Raw genomic sequence first — 20,139 nt, 5'->3', positions numbered from 1 at the left:
TTACCATTCTTGGTGAGATCCTGAACATTTGCCATCACCCCTTCAGTGTAAGCACCCGGTTCGTAATTGTCCATCTCGCCCGAAACAATGTGAGCGACTCTGGAAGCACGTCCTCGGATGGCACCTGCGGCACGATCCAAACCATCCCCATCCTGCTCCCTCAAGGCAATGATGCACTTGTTCACATCCTCGAGAATGTGGCTTTCTGCAAACAGAACAACACTGCTCTCAGGGTGGCACCTCTCCCGCGATCACACACCGTTTAGACACAGAGCTGGCTGCGTTTTTGCATTCCCCCGTTGAAAGGCCAACACAACTCGGTGCAAAAACCTACAGTAGGAAACCTCCACTGAGCTTCCTTGGAATTCTTACAGCAATTTATTGATTCCTAGCATTCAAAAGTGCAGAAATACTCTCCTATAAGCAATAGCAACAAGAATATAGTGGGACAGAAAGTGTTACAAAGATAGGAGAACCACAAACCCTTACATATGAAGTGAATATTTGCAGAATGAAGGAAAATTTTTAAGTATTAAGGCTGCTACTTTATTGTTGAAACCCTCTTAAGCCACAGTGACAAACAGTTGCCCCAATAACTAAACTAACTTCTTTGACATCAATGTGTTAGGATGTTCATGCTAAATCAAACTCTTATGTGAATAGAAAAAGATGTATTTTTGCCTGGTGTTAAAATTACGCTACTAATAATTAAATTTTTGCAATATTCATCGCCTTTACAAAATATATACTTCTTACATATCTTCCACACAATTTATATTTCTGTTGCAGTTCGAGGGGTTTCTGGGGGGTCACTGCCGGCCGCTCTGTGAAGGTTTTCAGGGCTGGAATCACCCCCCCGCCACCCGTCCCTCGTGGCAGGGACAGGCGGCAGAGGTACTTAAGCCAAGAGACAGAGACCATGCAGGGAATCCAGCAGCAAAGAAGACTTTATTCAAATTTCCCACATCTTATAAGGGCTGCTGGGCCAAGGATGGGATTGGCCACTTGGCTAGCCAATGCAAGGAGACAATATAATAACTATGGCAACACAGAAACCAATGGCAGACAAGTGAGTTAACAACTTCCAAAACCCAGCATATTTCTTCTTATTTATAGTAATATACTTGCTGTATTGATGCATACAATTCTTGGTTTATATGCTATGACATGAGCATTTCTAAGTCTTCTATGAAAATCTGAAATGTTGAAAAAGAGCAAAGATTTCTCTAGAGGAAAGCACCAGGAGAAAATGGTTGCTTAGAGACTGATGGAAGCAACTGTTGGGTTGACATGGTGAGAAATGAAAAGGCAGACAAATGGAGAAGGGTGCCACTCAAAAGAGAATTACAAAATTCTTCTTCTAAAATAAATTATCGCCCCTTTGTCTTTCTGAACACATAATTTTCCTCAACATTTTTCAAATGGCAATAGTAAAGTTGTATATGTGCTTAACAAACCATTTTTTGATACTCGAATATATCATAATGGGAAAAAACAAACAAACAAACAAACAAACAACAAAACACCAAAACATTAGCAGAAAGGGCAGAGATAAAGGAGAAAATACTGTGCTAAAGTAAGTAGGATTGGTCCTAAAACCAAAGGGTGACAGACATGAATAAGGGTTCAGACCAAGCTAGAAGACAGTAATGTCAAGACTTAGAGAGGGAGCAGTTATGTGCTTTGTTACTATTCCCATCTATACCACAAATATCAAAGGGCATATTGCTTTTTTTCAGGCAAAATAATATAAATATAAAATTTAATTTATGGTACAAAGGGTAATATCATAAAATATAATTTAAAAATATAGCTTGTTTAGAGCTTTAAAGCTTAAACACTTCTTAAAAGTTTTCATATAAGTGTTGGTATTGAATTTCCTTTCCTATACAGATCTACAGTCTGCTTTGTCTCTCAAGACAATGTAATACAAGAATATTAGAAATGCATGAAAGCAATAGATTTGCTCCATCTTCAGAAATACCACTGTGATACTTCCCTTGCACTAAGCCAGGAATTAATTCAGAGCTTACATGGCTCTTGTTAATTCATGTGACTGCCATTTGGTACATCAGTATTAAATTCCATTTTATGTTACACAATAAATGGGACAATCACAGTAACTCAGACAGATAAAACACACAGTTAGGTAATCCTAAATTACATACTAGGTCTCACATGAGTGCCTATGAGACTGTGTCTATGCAAAATTCTAGTTCAGTTTATGAAAGCGCTACATTACAGAATGCCTCTGTGAACATGGAATGTCCACGTCACCAATCTCCAAGGTCAGCAGGAAACAAGAAGTTTAATAATGGTGACTTTGTCAGCACTGTTGGCTCAGTCTGTGTGTATTTGGTAACTGTGCTCATGAACTGACACCTCCATGGAAACAGGACATCTCCTTCAGTTCCACCCACACCAAACACTCCACACCCAACTGGGAAAGAAAGGGGCAAGTAACAAGGTGATCCAGGCACTAACCCATAGCTTATCTCCCATTTTCCAGGCATCTCTTCCTGTGGGCTTCCACATGAACCAGTTTGTGAATGCGCAGAAGGCTGAAGCACTGATGGAAAGAGAGGGCTGATGTGCACAGAATGCAGGAGAAAGGACTAACAAAACCCCACTTCTGCTGCCACACTTATGTCTAAAATGAAGTAGTACGTCACCATTGTATTGAGTTTAATGTTGTCCAAGCGTTGACAGAGATCACTACAGAAGTGGACAGCACAACCTCCACTTGAAGGGCTTTTGTGTGAAGAATACACTGCTCTTTGCTGTTCAGCAAAGACAGCCATTAAAGGGCTTAGTCCTGTGTAAACAGAAAGGCAGGGTTCTTCTGAGATCTACCAAGAAAAATCTCCATAATGGAAAAACACAGTTAACAGGTTATTTTGCATGATAGGAATCTCAAATGAATTGAGAAAAAAACTTGCACATGGCTTAATGGAAATACTGTATGAATGGAACACATGGTGGAAAAGCTCCCAGTTTCCAAATCCTTCTAAGAGATGCCACAAACAACATTTTTATGGAATAGCAAGCACAGGCCTAGATGCTCAACAGAAATGCAGTTAGACCTTTATGTTGTGGTCTGAGATTCCAACCAGCAATTTTCTTCCAAAAGCCCAAAATAATATCAGGGAATATAAATTAGAATGTGGTGTTATCCTTCCAGATACTGAGTTTCAAAGAAGACAAAGATGGAAGCAGATTTTATTAACTTTATATTGTCCACCCACCTTATACTAGAAAAGCTGTGCAGCATTTTTTCCTGCTACGTCCATATATGGCCACACGTAAGGGGTCACTTGAGAACTTGAGAAATGCCATAAATACACCAGAAACTCCCAAGCTCTTGTCAGTGTGACAGAATGCACAGACAATATGCCCACACAACATAAACGATCTTGTCCCCACACACAGGTACTGCACTGCAGACCTTCTGAATACCACAGCCAACACGCAGCCTCTCAACTATGTTCTGAAGCTCTTCCCAGATGAAGCACTTCACAATCAATAAAACCTTGCTTAATTTCATTTTCCCAAAGCACAAACAAGTTTATATATTTGCCTTAGGAGATCTAATGGAAAAGAAAAGAAATCAGCACCGATCACAGTCCAGCTGAGGTGGTTTTAATCTCTATCTTTCTTACAGATGCTTCCTCCTCCTATACAAAATGCATTAGGTCAGCTTCTGATTTTCATCCAAGTATCCTACTTCCCAGAGCAGAAAAGGAAGATTAGGATGATGTCCCATCTCTTTGTCATGAGTCAATGTCCAATGTAAGAGTTAATTGTAACAGTGGATTGATAGATGCTTAAAGAAATTGTCAGATTGCCATGGTCACCACAGCAATTACCGTGAGTGGTGCACTGTACACCTTCTGATTTTCCTTTGGGATATTGGTGTTAGACATAATGGCCAAAAATCATATCTGAGCCTAGCTAACCAATGGATAATAAAGCAGTCTGACAAAGCCATGACTCAGACTGTCTCTGGGACAAAATCAATAGCTCTTCCTTTGAATGTCATCTAAGAAAAAGACAGGTGATGCCCTTCCACTCCACTTGGCACTGATAAAGCCTCAGTTGAAGCACTTTAATTAAAGTTTATCTGCTCAGTTTAAAAAAAAAAAAGAACCAAATGGAGACACTATGGAAAAAAAAAAGAAAAGAAAAATAGTTACTAGAAATTTAAAAAATATAGCATGTGAAGAAGCAATAGAAAACTCAGTTTGGTCTCCCAAAGAAAAGATGGAAAATAAAACATACTTTGCTGCAAGCCCTAAACCTAAGAATGTATGCAGTGATAGTTTAGCCTGACCAAGATGATTTTTATCTTTCACCCTCTGTTGGCATGATAGGATGGGAAACCAAGAAACTTTGTACAAGAAGTCAGTTTCCTTTCAGAAGACTCCTATTCCCTGGATGTGCTACTCAGAAAAGGATTCCAAGTTTTCCAATAACGGCACTACCCAGTATGGCAAAAGACACATGCCCACAGACTCATAATGCTTTGATGAACACCAAAAAGATGTCTGACAGCAAATAATTGTTAATAATTTAGATTTAGCAAGTTCCAGTGCCAAAGTTAAGAGAACGAGATGACTAAGTGGAAAGTGCAAGTCCCAGTATACAATTCCCTGCTGTCACTCCTCCTGCATTCAGATTAAAAAAAAAAAGTTACATTTAATTCCCATCTTTTTGCTGCATACTGAAGTTCAGACAATACTCAAGGCCAAATCTCCATGAGCAATCTTATGAAATAGATTTTCTTGGCACCTGTGGCTCTTTTAATAGAATATCTACATTCTACAAGCACGACAGTGTTTTAGTCACTATTCAAAAATGAAACCACTGGTAATCACTTAATGTTCAAAGTCCCTGGCAATTTCAAGAGAAGAATTTTTAAGTTAATAGAAAAGTGGAGAAAAATTACTCAGAGCAAGGAAAATGCACATCCTTCCTTCTCTGATTGCATTAACTAAATATACTTTATCTGCCAAAACTCAGTAACTAGATGATAATTGCTAATATTGTTTGTTGCTAATCCATCTGACAACACTGCCATTCTGTCTCACACTAAGAGTGGCATTGACAGGCAGGGCTCCCAGTCATCTGGTATTTACTCAAATGCATTAATGTTTCCAAAATGCTCCGGTGTTAGACACATAACATACAAAGTGCATAAATGTCTACTCTTATGTCCATCTAAAAAAAAGACAAGAAGGATCCAGAAGGCTAGAGGCTAAAGCTTCACCTCAGTTCCTGAGAAAATTATGGATCAAGGAATGCTCAAGAAAAGCAAAGGAAACTTAGGACTTGATGTGAGAGAAAAAAAATATTCTCTTCAAAACACTTGAACAAATTGCCTGTGGAGGCCAGAAATTAATTGATGCAGACAAGTGGATGCAAGTGATGTTGTTTTCGGGTGCTAGCTAAAATAAAATATTATTACTTTTGTGGCAGATTTTTTCAGTGCTGTTGAACTACAAAATGTCCCTCTGAAAGGGGAATTGTGATGTCAAGAGAGATCAAATACGGAAGACACATAGATGAGGAGCCGCCTGAGTTAACAGGTATGCCTCATGTTAATGGGTACTAGGCTACAAGGACAGATGTTTCTAAAAGAAGAACACGTCTACAAAATGTGCCAGGGTGTTCCAGGAAGCAGTAGGCTGACTTGGGAAAAAAGTGCAATCTAAGAATCTCCAGTACTGTGGGACATCAGCGCAGAAATCTGGTGTCTATCACAAGCAGGGAGCTGGAGGGTGCAAGACAAAAGCTACAAGACAACAGAAGAATAAAGATAGAAGATGGCTGTGGGCAGTGAAAAGAGGGAATAGCATAAAGGCATCCCCTTAGGCAAAGTTCTTCAGGACCTATCATTATCTGTGCAAGTCCTTATAGACTACTTTTGAGGGAAAAGAGACACAATGCTTTATGTTTTTAGGAACTTGTAGTCTGAAACACTGGCTTCAGTTCTGTTCCCAGAAAATACCAACTGAAGTGTGTATTTCTTTTGGATTTTACCTTAGGGCGAAGAAAGTACTGACAGAGCTGGCAGCTTCTCCTCAAGGTTCATTTTCATTTACACATGCATGAATGATTCCAAGATGTTAGTATTTAAACTCAAGAAAGCTAAGGAAAAAAAAAACCAAACAACTCACACAATAAAACCAAATGCACCTAAAACCCCCTGCCACCTCACCACCAAAACAGACTCTGGAAACTAGAATATTTCCTAAAGGGAGTATCTATTAATTACAGAGTTAGCAGTCCAAAATTATCAGTTTAACCAGCTGATGAAGGTTTCAAATTACAGAAAATTTCTCTCCCTGCATGAGTGAGAATCATACAGCAATATGAATCCTTTCCAGAGTTTAATTTCTTTCCCTCATTCATTTTAACATGATTACAATAAGATTTGGTTGGTTTGAGATGCTAACTGCTTATACTTCAATCCTTACCCTCCATTTCCTGGGAAAAAAATTCAGCCTACAGACAGGTTCCTGGATTGTCAGCTTCCCCATTCGGCATCCAGACGTACTCCAGGATCTTAGGAAAATGAAGGAATCATGATCTTAGACTCTCAGCATGTTTCAGTTTCTCTCCTTACCTAAAGCTTTACACAAGACAAGTTTGGAGAGCTCTGCAAACAGAGCACTGCAGAAGCACAGAGGCCAACCTGATATCTAGGTAACACTCTTCAATAGTCTGTAATGTGCTGCTGACTTTGTAGGACCAGAAGGGAAGAATAAGGAATTGGAAATGGTAGCAGGACAGGAAAGAGGAGACAATGGTGAAGTAAACAAAACAGCATTCTTGCTTAATCCTTGGAAATCACCATAACCACAAATCATGTTTTCGATATGCCCCCTCTCCCTTTTCTACTGCTGCTAAGTTCTAGAATGCACATAGCAAATTTCACTCAGATTAGCCATGTCTCAGCTATGAACCCAGGTAATTATAATGTTAATAACCTAGGTAATTATTACGTTAATACCATTCTTTCCTAAAAGAGCATTCTCTTCACTGAAGCAGCTATAACCAAAATACAGTGTAATTTGCCTTCCAAACAAATTCAACAACTTTAGCTTCTTGAAGTGCAATGGAATACACCCTTTCAACCTTAACCTGACCATGCTAACCCCTCATCACAATGACCAGAATGCCATTTGGCCCAGGCAAGGCAACAATGGCCTAGAAGACCTTTTTGCATCTCAGCTACTGCAGAGAGACTGATCCTTCAAAGTGAAGTTATTTACACTGGAATTCTCATGGTACGTGTACGTCCCGGCCTAGTGGAGCGTGTTCCTGCCTGCAGCACAGGGGGTTGGAACTAGATGAGTTTTGGACCACTCTATGATTCCATGATCTCTTACATCTGATCACAAATATGGAGACTGATGCACAGTCCCCCTTTACTCTTCCACAGCCAGTAGTACTTGAACAGACGTGCTTTGTACACCCAGCTTTGCTAAACTGTTCTAAAAAGTAGCTCATACATTTCAAATACATTTACACCTAATACAGCAAGAGCTTCCAGACAGATCCTAGAAACCATGAGTTAATCAGCACACATCCCTCACCCCCTACTTAAATTATAGGAATCTAAATTTTAGTGAGCATGGCATGCTGGAAGAACATTCCCAGACAACCTCAGCTGTGCATTAACAGGTTAATTGACTGTGGTCTTTCACTTCTTTACTGAGGTGTGAGGATGGTAAGTAAGTGATAACAGTCAAAATGAAACAGTTGAGGATTGGGGCAGGAGGGGCAGGGAATCACTGCAAGGATAATGAGAGTCACCAGAATAAAGAACCTCAGAGAGGTTGTTCTTGGTCTCAGTGCAATATGGACCCAGCTGTGAGCAGCAGGTTGGACCAGACCTTCAGGTGCCTTCCTACCACAATGATTTTATGATTCTGTGATACAGAGGGGAAAAACCAGTAAGAATTGCCAGCCAAAAGGAGCATGGGCTAAGGTTGATGCATCAGGTTCCCCAAATTACTGAAATACACCTCTTCTGCATCAGCAAGGCCATTCACAGATTTTGTCATAAAATTGTTCAGAACATTTGCCACCAACTGTCAGCCTTAACTTAGACTTTTCTTTTGAGCTAGTTATCTTAGACATGATAATTACTTTTCACTCTTCACTTTAGCTACTGGATAATGGAGAATTATTTGCCTTACAAAATAATCCTGTCACATTTTTCCTTAGTATGTGGCTGTCAGTTTAAAAAACACCAGGATAACCATTTTCTTTATACTCATTCTGGGCCCGTTTCCTTCATTTCCACTGCAATGCACAACCAGAGCATTCATTACTCTCCTCAGAACATTCCCTCCCAAAAAATACAGGAGACACTTTCCCTTTCGTCCTCCTTTATAAACCTCAGGTAAAAATTCTGGGAAGCTTTTTTTTTTTCCAGTAGATGAACTGCAAAAGGGGAGAGACTTTTCTTGGCAACTTGTTCATTTGTTTCTTCATTCCCATTAGCTTTTCAGCAGTCTGCTAGAACTGAATTCTCTGCAGGAGAATTCTTAACTACAAGAGGATTTTCCTCTCTTATATGAGCAGAAGAGCAGAAGACTGTGTCACATGAAAAATGCTCCACAAGCTTTTGCTTGGTGTTTTGTGTGCTGCCTGCCCATTTTGAATGCAGAGTTGCTTACACACCTGATTAATTAAAGCAGATAAAAGCTACCACAACAAACCAAAACCAAAACAAAGCAAAAAAACAACAGCAAAAAACCCCTAACCAACCAAAAAGAGTTGTATTCTTACTGCCTTGGAAGTTGAGATTCAATTTTCCATATCATTTGCTCTGCCAAAAGAGAAGAACTGAAGCCTGCATTTTTATTGCCTCAGGTGAAATATGAGTTGGCCCTAAACAGGGAATAAATAAATTTGTTTTCTGCCCTTCTGTGGCTGGGAAATGGAAAATTTATCGGTGCTTTCTAAATTCTGCATTCAAAATCCAAATCTAGCTAAAATATCACCTAACTTCATGAAAATATCTCTTAAAAACTCAGAAAGGCCTCGATAAATCATAAATCTTTAAGACTAAAATGGCAAAGGCAATGTTTTCAGAGTAACAGATCATCTAAAGGAATTAGTTTATGCCAGGAATTACACAGAGTCTTGTCTCATTGGAAATGAAAGTCTTTCAAACAGAGAAATAACTAGCCAGGTTAGAGGGAAATAATTCACAGCATGCATCTTAAAAATCAATGCATAGCTGATATCCTGGTTCATAATTTCAGGGCAGATTCTACAGAATGAAGAGCTGGCAATCTTCCCAGTTTGGACCAAACAGCATCAAAAGAAGTTTGCAATTATTGGGGAATACTCAGTGTCTTGTTTTGTATCAGCTGGAAGATCTGGTCAATTTGTCACCTTCAAAAGATTTCATTTCTTCAGGTGGAGAGAGAGGGGGAATTAAAAAATGGGAAAATGTATCAACTATTTCCTTTTGCTAGATTAGTCATGCAAAACTGGGAGATTTTTGCATTACCTGTTTTACAGTGTGTGCAACAAAGCAGACCCTATTATGTTAAATGGTGGCTACTTTATGGCTATAAAATATTGTCAAAAGATAATAACCATCTGCCACTCCTAGATAATTGTTCAGGTGAAAACACTGACTTTATGATAACATTATCTTGTAACAGCTTTATATCTGCTACAGTGAGAATCTGATGAACACATAATAATGCCATTTGACACAACAGCCAACCCCCAGGCAGGGCAAGTGTTAACAGGCAGAAAACATTTAACTGACGAGAAAGAATTTGGGATAGGAAACTCTGAAGTCTCCCTACAAAAATGGCAACTTCTAAGCTGTGATAAATTTGTCGGTTTTCCTGGTGAATACTCATCTGCAAATTGTGTTGTTTACTGTTGAAAATAGTTACCTCTCCCTTGCAGAGGGAAAAGCTGCCTTTTCACTAGACCAGCTTTTCCACTGAAGTCTAAGCTGGTATAATTTTTGTTGATGGTGAGGGGGGCTGGTGTTGCTGTTTTGTTTTTGACTTTTGGGGGTTTTATAAGAGTTCAAGTTTGGGGGCGTTTAGTTTTAGGTTTATTTACACTACCATGAACCAAATTTATGGGACCAAATTGGAAGTATCTGCTAAACTTACAGACAAGAGAAGTCCGGACACTTAAGTCAGACCTTGTGCACCCCACAATTTCAATTAGACACTCTCTTTTATGTCAAACTTTTTTTTCCTCCCATGCCATGCTAATACGCCTACGTCCTGTCCAGCTGCTGGAGGTTCCAAAGGGTAGGCTGCCTTTGGATCATCAAGAAAACCTCCTTAGTATCCTACTGCTTGCAATCAAGTGCTCAAGAGGGGACCTTAAGGGAACACATTACATTTGACAATCAGCTTTTGCTTATCTTGTGCACATAATTAAGTCTGTTTTCTCAAGTTCCATTTTAAAGAACACATGGATTTGACAAGATGCACACAGCCAGCCTGGGTCACCAACTTCCAATAGTAAAAGCATAATTAGAAGTTACTACAACACAGCTTGAGCCTGCTCTCCCAGATAAACATTTTGTATCTTATCCTCGAAACAGAGAGTATGGCATTCTGCACCACAGAAGCACTGTCACCTTAAACTCTGTCATTGACCAAAATCTTCCCTTACCATTTGGTTGTGCTTATTTTCAAAACATTTTTTGAGACACTTGTAGATGTTTCCAGTAGGCCTCATTACAACAAGCAAACAAATCAGTTCCTGCAAAGCTGCACAAAACCATGAAAAGTTACCACCACAGCTGCAGCTGGAAAGCCATTAGCAACCAGGCTGTTAAGGAATAAATACAAAAAATTAATCCCAGTCTGCATCAAACCTATGCATCTTAGACCATGCTCCAAAGGCTGCCAAATCTCAACTCAGCCAGATCACATCCAAAGGCATCAGCCTTCAAAACTCTTGAAGAAGATGCCAGGAGTTTGCAAAGCTTGTGATGAGAAACAAATCTCACCACTAACTAGGTCTCAGCAACAACTTACTGATGATCAGTAAGAAGTGAGCAGGAATTCCACATGAAATTTCCATTTCTGAATTGGAAACAAATATTAATTTGAAACAGCAGGTTTTCACAGGACAACACTTGACAAAACTTGACAAAATTTCCCAAAATCAGCCTGTGATGCGTGGTCAAATCTGGTGGCTAGGACATGGCACACCTAAACAACAGTCCCTGAGAACACATCAATACCTAAGAAGTGTAAATTAAACCATTAAAATGTTTGCCCTTGAACCTAAGCCATCAATGTGGCAAGAGCAATTTGCATTTAGATCAGTGCATCTTTTGGGACAAGGATATGGATCCCAAAGGGAGGTAGGAGACAGCCCTAGATTTTTGATTAAACCAAAATGGATACCATGAGCATCAACAAATTTCCAGGAAGAAGATATTCCTTTAAAGGGAAGTGAAAATGAATTGTTGAGCTGTTAGTTGTGATGTGTAGCATAAATCAAGTTTGATAATAGGATAGAAACAATTGATTACCACGGTGATAAATCTGGGGGATTTGGTAGCAATTGGTGGAAACAGAAACCTGCACATAGTATTTCTACTGGACAGACTTGTATAAACTTTTACATAAAATAGAACCGAGAGAGACTGGAATATGACATAATTAAGGAAAGTCTGAATAGCTCTGTAGAGTAGAAAGCCCTGTACCACAGACTGGAGGCACCAGCAAAGAGTGAGATAAGTAATTCATTTGATAACTGAAGACTGAATTTCCAAAAGGCTTTCAAACCACTTGTTGCCTACAGAAATTCAGGGAGAAAAAAAAAACTCCGAGACAAATTAGTTTTGGAGGTGAGATAAGGAAAGGATTTTAATTTGTGCCTAGACATAAAGATTACAAGATGTGCACCCCTCCCTCTGTACAGATGTTACAATTTATAATATTGTCTGTCCAATCCCAGATGTTTCCACCCTCGGTCCGCCCCTGGGGAATTGGGGCTGGGGGCTTTTCAAGACCTCCTTTTCGTCAACCATCATCTTCTTCAGAGTACAAGGGGCATATATTCACCCAGTTCTTGACTGTACTTTTGTGGTTTAGGTCAAGGTACAAGTGTTCTCTAAACAAAATAGGCTTACTTTGACAAGAGACTAAACATTTCTACTGGAATTCAGGGGTAGAATTGATATGGGGAGCATGGAATGGGGTGGTAGAGTTGGGGAATGTGTGTAGTTACTATGCTAAGGGTAAAGGAATAAATGCTGCTGCTTCTAAATCTACTTCTACTATATAACTACTTATAAAGCTTATAAAAAAATAGGAAAATCAAAAAACCAGATGGACCTTAAGGCATCACACTCTTCCTGGAGAACTCCAAGATGGCACGGGATAAGATGACAGATTTTCCAGTGTTACTTCTTACAAAACAAAACAAGGGGGAGAAATAAGCAGACAGTTTTCCCAACTTCATAAGCCAGGGATCAGCTCTGAAATAGTGCAATGCAATAATTTCAAAAATAATATTAAAAGAGAGTACTGAAGTAACAAAGGAGAGAATCCTTTTCTTTTGTCTTTTGTCATTTCAGGTATTCAAAGTTGACAAGAAAGAATTGAAGATGGTATCACAGTACCAAGTGATCAGTCAATAAAGCAGACCAGTTCAATGCCAACAAACTTTAAATATGTATAGCGAAAAAACAGTCTATATGCCATACTGAGCTATAAATTAGTTACTACTGCTAAGAATAGATATTTCTGAAGTTAATTAAGAAAACCTTAGAAGTACACTAATTCAACAATAACTAAAAGGCAAATAATAAGGCTAGGATTTCTCAAGATCTGACAGTAAAGAAACATCTAAGATGCTGCCTATAGTTCTTGTCCTTACTTCCATCTAAAAATATCCATTTAGATATCAGTTTAGCAGGATAAAACCCCTACTTCTTCACAAGATACATCTCTACATTGTTGAAATAATAGTTATTATAATGTTATGGAAGACAAAGTGTTTAAAAGAAAGAGGAGGGAAAGGTAGAGGATGTTCCCAGCAAGAGCAAAAATGGTATGATGTTTCTGACAGAACTTCCAGGTGGGTCATTAAACTGCTAAAAGCTATTCCAGCAGAAGCAAACTTTGTATGCTCAGTGACACACATCCAGCCTTTAGTCTTGATCAGAAAGGGAAAAATTCAAAGTCATGGTTCTCAATACAGGTGAGAATCAGGAAGAGGAAGCTTGACCCTTTTAAGTTTAGTGAATTTATATTTATCCAGAAGCACATTACAGTCAGGCCAAAAAATCTTGATATAAAAGGTATTGAAACCCACCATTTAATCTACCTTCCTGTTTGAATGCCATTTCACCCTAAGCAAGTGCAAACATCTCTACTTAAATTCTTACGTTTATTCTCTTCCAAAAAGCATGACATGTATTTTGCTGTTGCAGGTGCCAAAAAGCCAGCATGAAAAGCTTACCTTTAATCTTAAGTCTCTGAATAGCATCTTGGGTTTTTTTCCCCTGATCTCCATAGCTATGCTAAGGGTCAATCTGTAATTGGCAATTTTTGTGATGCATTCATCTGTAAACATGCTGCATGGACTGGAAAAGTGGTAATAAACTGAATCAGAACTTTAAACCATTGATGGAAAATAAATTGAATCAACAGAGATAAGCAAGACAGAAATCTGAATCATTCCCTTACTCCTTGCTCAAGTATTGACAGTACGTTTTGCAGTTTACCTTGAGTGACTTTAACTGTCCAGATTGCCATCTTAATAACTGCAGCTGTCCAAAGTGACTTGAAACATGAGCCTGATCAAAATCTAAAATTTAATGCTATAAGTACTTACATGCCTTATGATACATTGAAGTACTATTCATCAAGTGTTGTTTTTTTAACATAATACAAGATGTAGTAATGTTACAAAGTAAAAAGAAGGGTGATCTCAGCTCTCCAAACAAGCACTAGGGAGCACCTTAGATCTCTTAATCCCAGAGTCCTGACTAAGAGCATTTCAGTATCCAAAAAGAAGAAAATTATTGTATTAGTAAATGGGCATTATTACAGTGTTTTTCTTTGTAAGCAGTAAACAGAATGTTCTCCCACCCAGAAATAATGTTTGGTTATTGGGGTTTGGGATTTTTTTTTTTTTTTGCGGGGGGGGGGACATAAACTAAAAGCATTTCTTAAGGAATGCCTGTCTCTCTTTTGCATTCTAGAACATGAAAAACATTCTAGTGTGATTGCAGTTTAAAAAACAGTTCAACAGGAACCAGAGCACGAGCTCCACCTTCCTCCAGGAAAACCTCAGGGCTATCCACTATGATCCAAATCACATTCACCAAGTAACACATAAGAGGCACTGGGCAACAAATTCCACTGCTTACCCATGACCTGGGCGCTAAAACCAGGACCTGGTTGAGGCTCCACTGACCCTCAGAACTCATCCAGGAACAAACCCTCCTACCCAGGCCTAAAAACCTCCCACACTGTCCAGCAGCAGAAACCAGCAGGGACAAGGAACAAGGTGAATTTTCCATGGTAACAGAATCAACAGGCCCAAGATTTTGCGACTCATGCTTACGTGTGTACTCACAAAAACAAAGCAGGATGTCTTTGTGCAGGTAAGTGGTACGCAAACATAGGTACAATTTGCACAAGATTTTTAAATAAAACCTTCACGGGGAATTTAAAGAAGAACATCCATGTTCCAACAGTGCATTGGTCTCTGCTGGCTTTGGCAAAGGAAGGAAATCTTAGAAGGCAACTGCTTAATCTGGCTATAGCAGTAGAGATGGCCACAGGTGACCCTCCCATATGGACTTCATTCCACTGTGTCACACAGCTCAGTACTTCAAGCTGAAGACAAACAGTCACTTATTACATTTGATATGAAATGGACTCATTCTATGCTTTTGAAGATCCGATGTTTTAAAAGCTGGTATTCCATAATCAGCCTTGGGTTTGTTTTCCTTCAGGGGTTAATAAAAAAGCAACCACTCTTAATAGAAACAATCTCACCAAAACAGAGTTCTGGGTTCATATAATCTGCTCAACTGTAACAGTCACAGGTGAAGTCATACTGCATAAAATAAAAATTACTATTGTAAAAACATATTATAAAATAGTAAAAATTGAGATGGCAGATCTTTACCCAGTCATTCAAACCCAGTTCAGGCATTGAATCCCACACATACAAATACACAACCACACAATCACTCCTATAAGTGCAGTGATGCATGACTTGAACTGAACAGCCTTAACATTGTATTCACAGCTCTGATGAATTCACAGTACTTGTTATAGAGTACTACAACAGCAAAGTTACTGCAAATATCTGAAGTAGCTAAGTTTGAGGTGTTCAAACAGTCCTCGCTCTCCCTGCAACACAACAATTTGCTGGGAGATACAGGTAGGAGATCTCACACTCCTTAAAATCTGCTGGGTGGTTCTCCCAGTGCAATGGAGGAAAAGTTTCACTCCCCAGACTTGCTCCTCTAACACAACAGTTGCTGCTCACTGACAAATATTTTAAATGGAAGAAAAAAAAAGCCTAAGAGGCAAAAGGTGAAGCACCCAAGACAATGAAATAAAGTTCTAATCTGCTTAGCTCAGATTGCATCCAACACTTCGTATCTGACTTAAACACAACTATGTATTTTGACAAAAACCAAGTGATCAGTAAAGCATAAAAAGTTTTGCCTGTAGAAACACCTGAACTGCAATAACCTCAGACTGGCATCTTCCATAATGCAGGCTTAGTGTAGCTGTTCAGCAAGATGAAAACTAACATACATTCATAAGTCACTGAATAAAACCACAACAGAATAAAGTGCATCCAAAAAAAAAATAAAAGGAGAGATGTCATACACTGTTTCTGTTTGCAAATGGTTCCCCTAAATTAGCAGACAAAGCATTGAAGTTTTATAGCCTTACCCAAATGCACTGGCGTGTTAGGAAGGCTTTTTTGTTTGGTTTTAATGACAATATGAGGACAGAAGGAAATTCTATAAGTTTTAGAATATAATCTTCAGAGGAAAGAAATTGGAAGATTTCAGGGTGGGAGTGGAAGAAAAAGGGAATTTTTTCAGTGGAAATGCACAGTAATAGAGAAGTGAGGAAATTTAGGAATAAAATGCAAAAAAATCACATATAAAATGGTTTCTAAACTTTGAAATGCTACAACACTGGATACAACCTTCAGAATTTTTAACCTGAGTTTCAGCAGTTGGCATTAAATAAATTTCTGAACTTATCTAAAACTTCCAGTGTAATATCAGTAGGGATGATCAGGCTTTCACAGAACTGCAGCAGTAATTTTCAAAGGGCACCTAGACAATGTAGAGATTGTCTTCCACCCCTTCCACAAAACTTTAACAACAGTTTCAGCACTTCTGAATGTTCTGCCATTTGCATCTATCCATGTCATTTACAGTGACCATGATTATCAATGGCACCTGTACAAAGAGCTCTTGCCCTGTCTAGCCTCGTACCTGTAGCAATTTTTAACATGTAAAAATGCCTATTGATCATCAAAGCAGACAGAAGAAGGAAGAACTCAATAAATAGGTCACTGATTTTCAAAATTTTTGGTAAGATCAGAATCACAATTCAACAACACTGATGCCATCAGTATATTGCAATAACTAGTTTCAGGAGTTCCCAGTTAGCAGAGGATGACAACACTCCATGTGACACATATGTCACACTCTCTAGTACTGTCACAAAAGCACAAAATACAGTGTCTCCAGACACTGCTTTAGTGCAGTGAAGGACAGGGGATGCCACAAGAACTAGAACCTGTGTTTTGGCAAGTGAGCATGATATACAATGAGCTGAAAAACTATCCAGATCTAATGTTCATTCTCCTTCCAGTCGTCACCTATCCAGAATTTATCACTCTATACAAACCAAAGGGGCAGCCAGCAGTTCTTTTGATCACCCAAACCTTCTGACAATGAAGCTGAGGAAAATAAAATCAGTCATTACAGTAAAAAAAATAAAAATCGACATGTCTGAGTGTTCATATTAAAAAAAAAAAATCTAAGCACAAGGCAATTTAAGAACTTGCAAATGAATACACATCAGACATGAACACTGTTAACAAGCTTTTTTCTCTGATATTAACTGACTTGTTTATGGTACAATGTTTCCCTACCCCACCACCAACTTACTTATGGAACTTCATTATTTACCAATTCCTGCAGTTATGAAATAATTGATATATATCAAAAATGAAGAATTCATTCAATGTTATTCCAGCACAACACGACCCCAACACAAAGAATAACCCATGTTTTAACACCTCCTTCCCTCTCACCCCTCCATCCACGAGCAGAATATCAGGAGCTGGAACAGAGACTGCCATTTTAGGGATGCCATTTTCAGTACTGGTCTGTGCCCATCAGTGTGAGCCATCACACAGATCCTAAAAGAACCACGACCTCCTGGTAGCACAGAGGAGAACACACTGAATTATGTTAATTACTTGTGGTGCTCAGCATCCTTCTCTCTCAAAAAGTCATAAATTAAGTTAAATCCTAAGTTAATTTTAGCTGGAAGTTTGCTGCTTTGTTTCATACAAGAAAAAGGGAGTTTATACCAAAAGCCCAAAGTTTTCTCCTCCCTTCAAATTTAACAAAGATATTAACAACCCCTTCTCATCTTGGCCTGTTTCCATCCTCTGACTCTAATGGCAAGTATAAATTATTGTTTCAGATTATCTGAGGTTCCAAAATAAAATATATATATATATATATATATATATATATAAAGGAAAAAAGCAGCACTGGGTAGTCTACAACACCATGAATATGATATGAATATGATAACATTAAAAGGACAGGCAGCATAAAGAAAGTTATTTCTTAAGAATACCTTGATACAGAATGTCACACTGAATAATAAAGAACAACAGTTCAAGAGCAGGGTAACTACTAAAGGGCAGAGATAAGGAAGAATGTGTAGCATTCAGAGAATATTACAAAAACTGAAAGTGTAGCTGCATATAATTGCATTAAGGGATGTTAAAAGGCAAAAGAACTAAAAGGACAGCAGATTTTTTTTTTTTAAAGTATGACTGATTTCAAGTAATTTTGAAGAAATAAAGGAAAGGTCTGCCTTTATTATATGAAATTGGATAATGCTAAAGATCTGCTACAGATTTTAAAAACCGAGCTACCAACAGGAAATACATCAGACTGGAATATCAAGGGGAGAATTAATAAAATTTATATTAGTCTAATCTCAAAAAGGTTTTTCTGTATTTAGGAGAGAATGACTGCATCGTCCAGAACAAGCACTGACACTCTCCCAAATACCTCTAAAATGAGCTTATCTCTGCCCACTGAGTACTGAAGAAAAACAAGGGAGTCTAGGCTTAATAATGTATTCAGCTGTATGTTGAAGAATAAATGCTCATCAGGCTTTGAAAAAAAAAAAAAAAAACCAACAAAAAACCAGAGAGAATTATATAAAAAGGCTGTAAATCCATAACTTAAGTTCTGATAAGGATAAACTGTCATAAGATTAACTGAACTGCTCAGTGCAATCAATTGTACCCATGAGTCGAGGGGAGTAAGAGAACAAAGAGCTGTATCAAACTTAAATCAGCAATTTTATGCAATCACTTATAAACAAACATTAACAGACAGCCTACAAGGAATGCCAACAATGTACACAGAAATAGCTGAGACACAAAAGCTCATCTCACACAGCTCTTCCAAAGGATGCAAAAAATCCCAAACTAACCCTTAAAATCCATAACAGCTTGGAGAAGAACATTACCAACCAGAAACGGAGCTGCTGAGCAATCCAGCCAAGGATGAGTCTAACAGCCCAAGAGGTTTCTGCCAGGGACCTCTTCTAAAAGTATTCAACAACTGGTTTAGTACTACATAGAAATCATAAAGCACAGGGTCCCCATTCCCCACTACTCCCCAAAAATATCTTACAGAAATACACTTACATGAAGCTACTGTTAATTGCTCTGATTCAGATCAACTGCATTCTTCTTCCAGAGACACAACTGAGAGAAGGGATTTGCCAGGCAGAGTTTCTTAAACATTTCATTGCAGCAGATTAATACTACTTAAGTGTTGCATTGCTCAAGCTTTGCTATACAATACTTAAGACCAAATTAAAGATTTGGATCACATAAAACTGAAGATGTCTCAAGTGAAATTTCTGTAGGAAATAGTTTGTACTCTGCTGTAGTAGACAATCTCTAGATTTTCCTTCTAATGTCTGTTAGTCTTTGACTCTGTTCTTCTATTATGTCATTTTGTACATGTTATCTCCCATGCTAATAAAGTCCATCTGACCCCCTGCTTCCTAATCAGCTACTGAAGATCTCTCACAACTGTACAAACTGCAGCAGCAGCTGAGGCTCCAGACCTGCAACTATAAATGTGAGGGAAAGAAGTGAAGGTGCATATTTGCTCCCTCTGCGTTATCAGTAAATTACTTCCCTAGAACCAGGCCTGTGGACAAAATAATGAGGGTAGGTTCTTTTTTCCTGTTTATTTTTGCTGGTGTTCAACTGAGGAAGCTTTGCTGAAATCAAATAAAAGCTACCAAAAAAAAAGCAGCAAAAAAAAAATGTGGTCCCTTAGCTCTTGTTGGTGGCAATAAGACTGGCACCCACAAAAGCTGCTTTCTTCAAATGCTTTATAGTAACATCCAATCTTCTGCTACTTTCCATTAATTAAAAAGAGTTTCTTATGGCACAGCTCTACATTGAAAGGCAAATTCTATTCTAACACTGCAGTATCACAGTTTACCATTATGCTTGAAAGACTTAACAAATTCTTAGATTTCAAGGGAAGGATTATGAGACTGGAAACAAATTTCTAGACTGCACAATTTCAGACTTTTAGGGAATTCCTTGCACATTCCACACTTGGAGTGTAATCTTCTCAACTTCATTCAGTGGAAGAGACCTGCAATGTTTCCCTGGATCTCCCCTGAAAGTCTGTACATCACATCACACTCGAACAAGAGAACTATAGGAAGGTGAATTATGGCTCTTCTCCCTCTTTCCAGAAGTCACTGATTTGTGCCGACTCTTCACTTACAGCATTATTCCCTTTTGTCTACTCAGGTTAGCTTGAATGATGCTTAGCCTCACCAAAGA

At 38.5% G+C, this 20,139-nt stretch overlaps 1 protein-coding gene across 8 annotated transcripts in view; it reads right to left on the bottom strand.

Moving 5' to 3' along the window:
• Positions 1-20,139, bottom strand: part of LOC135417813 (catenin alpha-3) — a 438,645-nt gene that overhangs the window by 102,866 nt on the left and 315,640 nt on the right. For all 8 annotated transcript variants that reach the window (XM_064662319.1, XM_064662320.1, XM_064662318.1 and 5 more), the window contains one exon: positions 5-205. In XM_064662319.1, the coding sequence (XP_064518389.1) occupies positions 5-205 (201 nt within the window). The remainder of the gene's footprint in view (positions 1-4; positions 206-20,139) is intronic.

This window comes from Pseudopipra pipra, chromosome 8 (assembly GCF_036250125.1).
Source record: "Pseudopipra pipra isolate bDixPip1 chromosome 8, bDixPip1.hap1, whole genome shotgun sequence".
In the NCBI taxonomy this organism is placed as follows: Eukaryota; Metazoa; Chordata; class Aves; order Passeriformes; family Pipridae; genus Pseudopipra; species Pseudopipra pipra.
The sequence above is the reverse complement of the archived record's forward strand: the minus strand, read 5'-3'. Positions and strand labels throughout refer to the sequence as shown.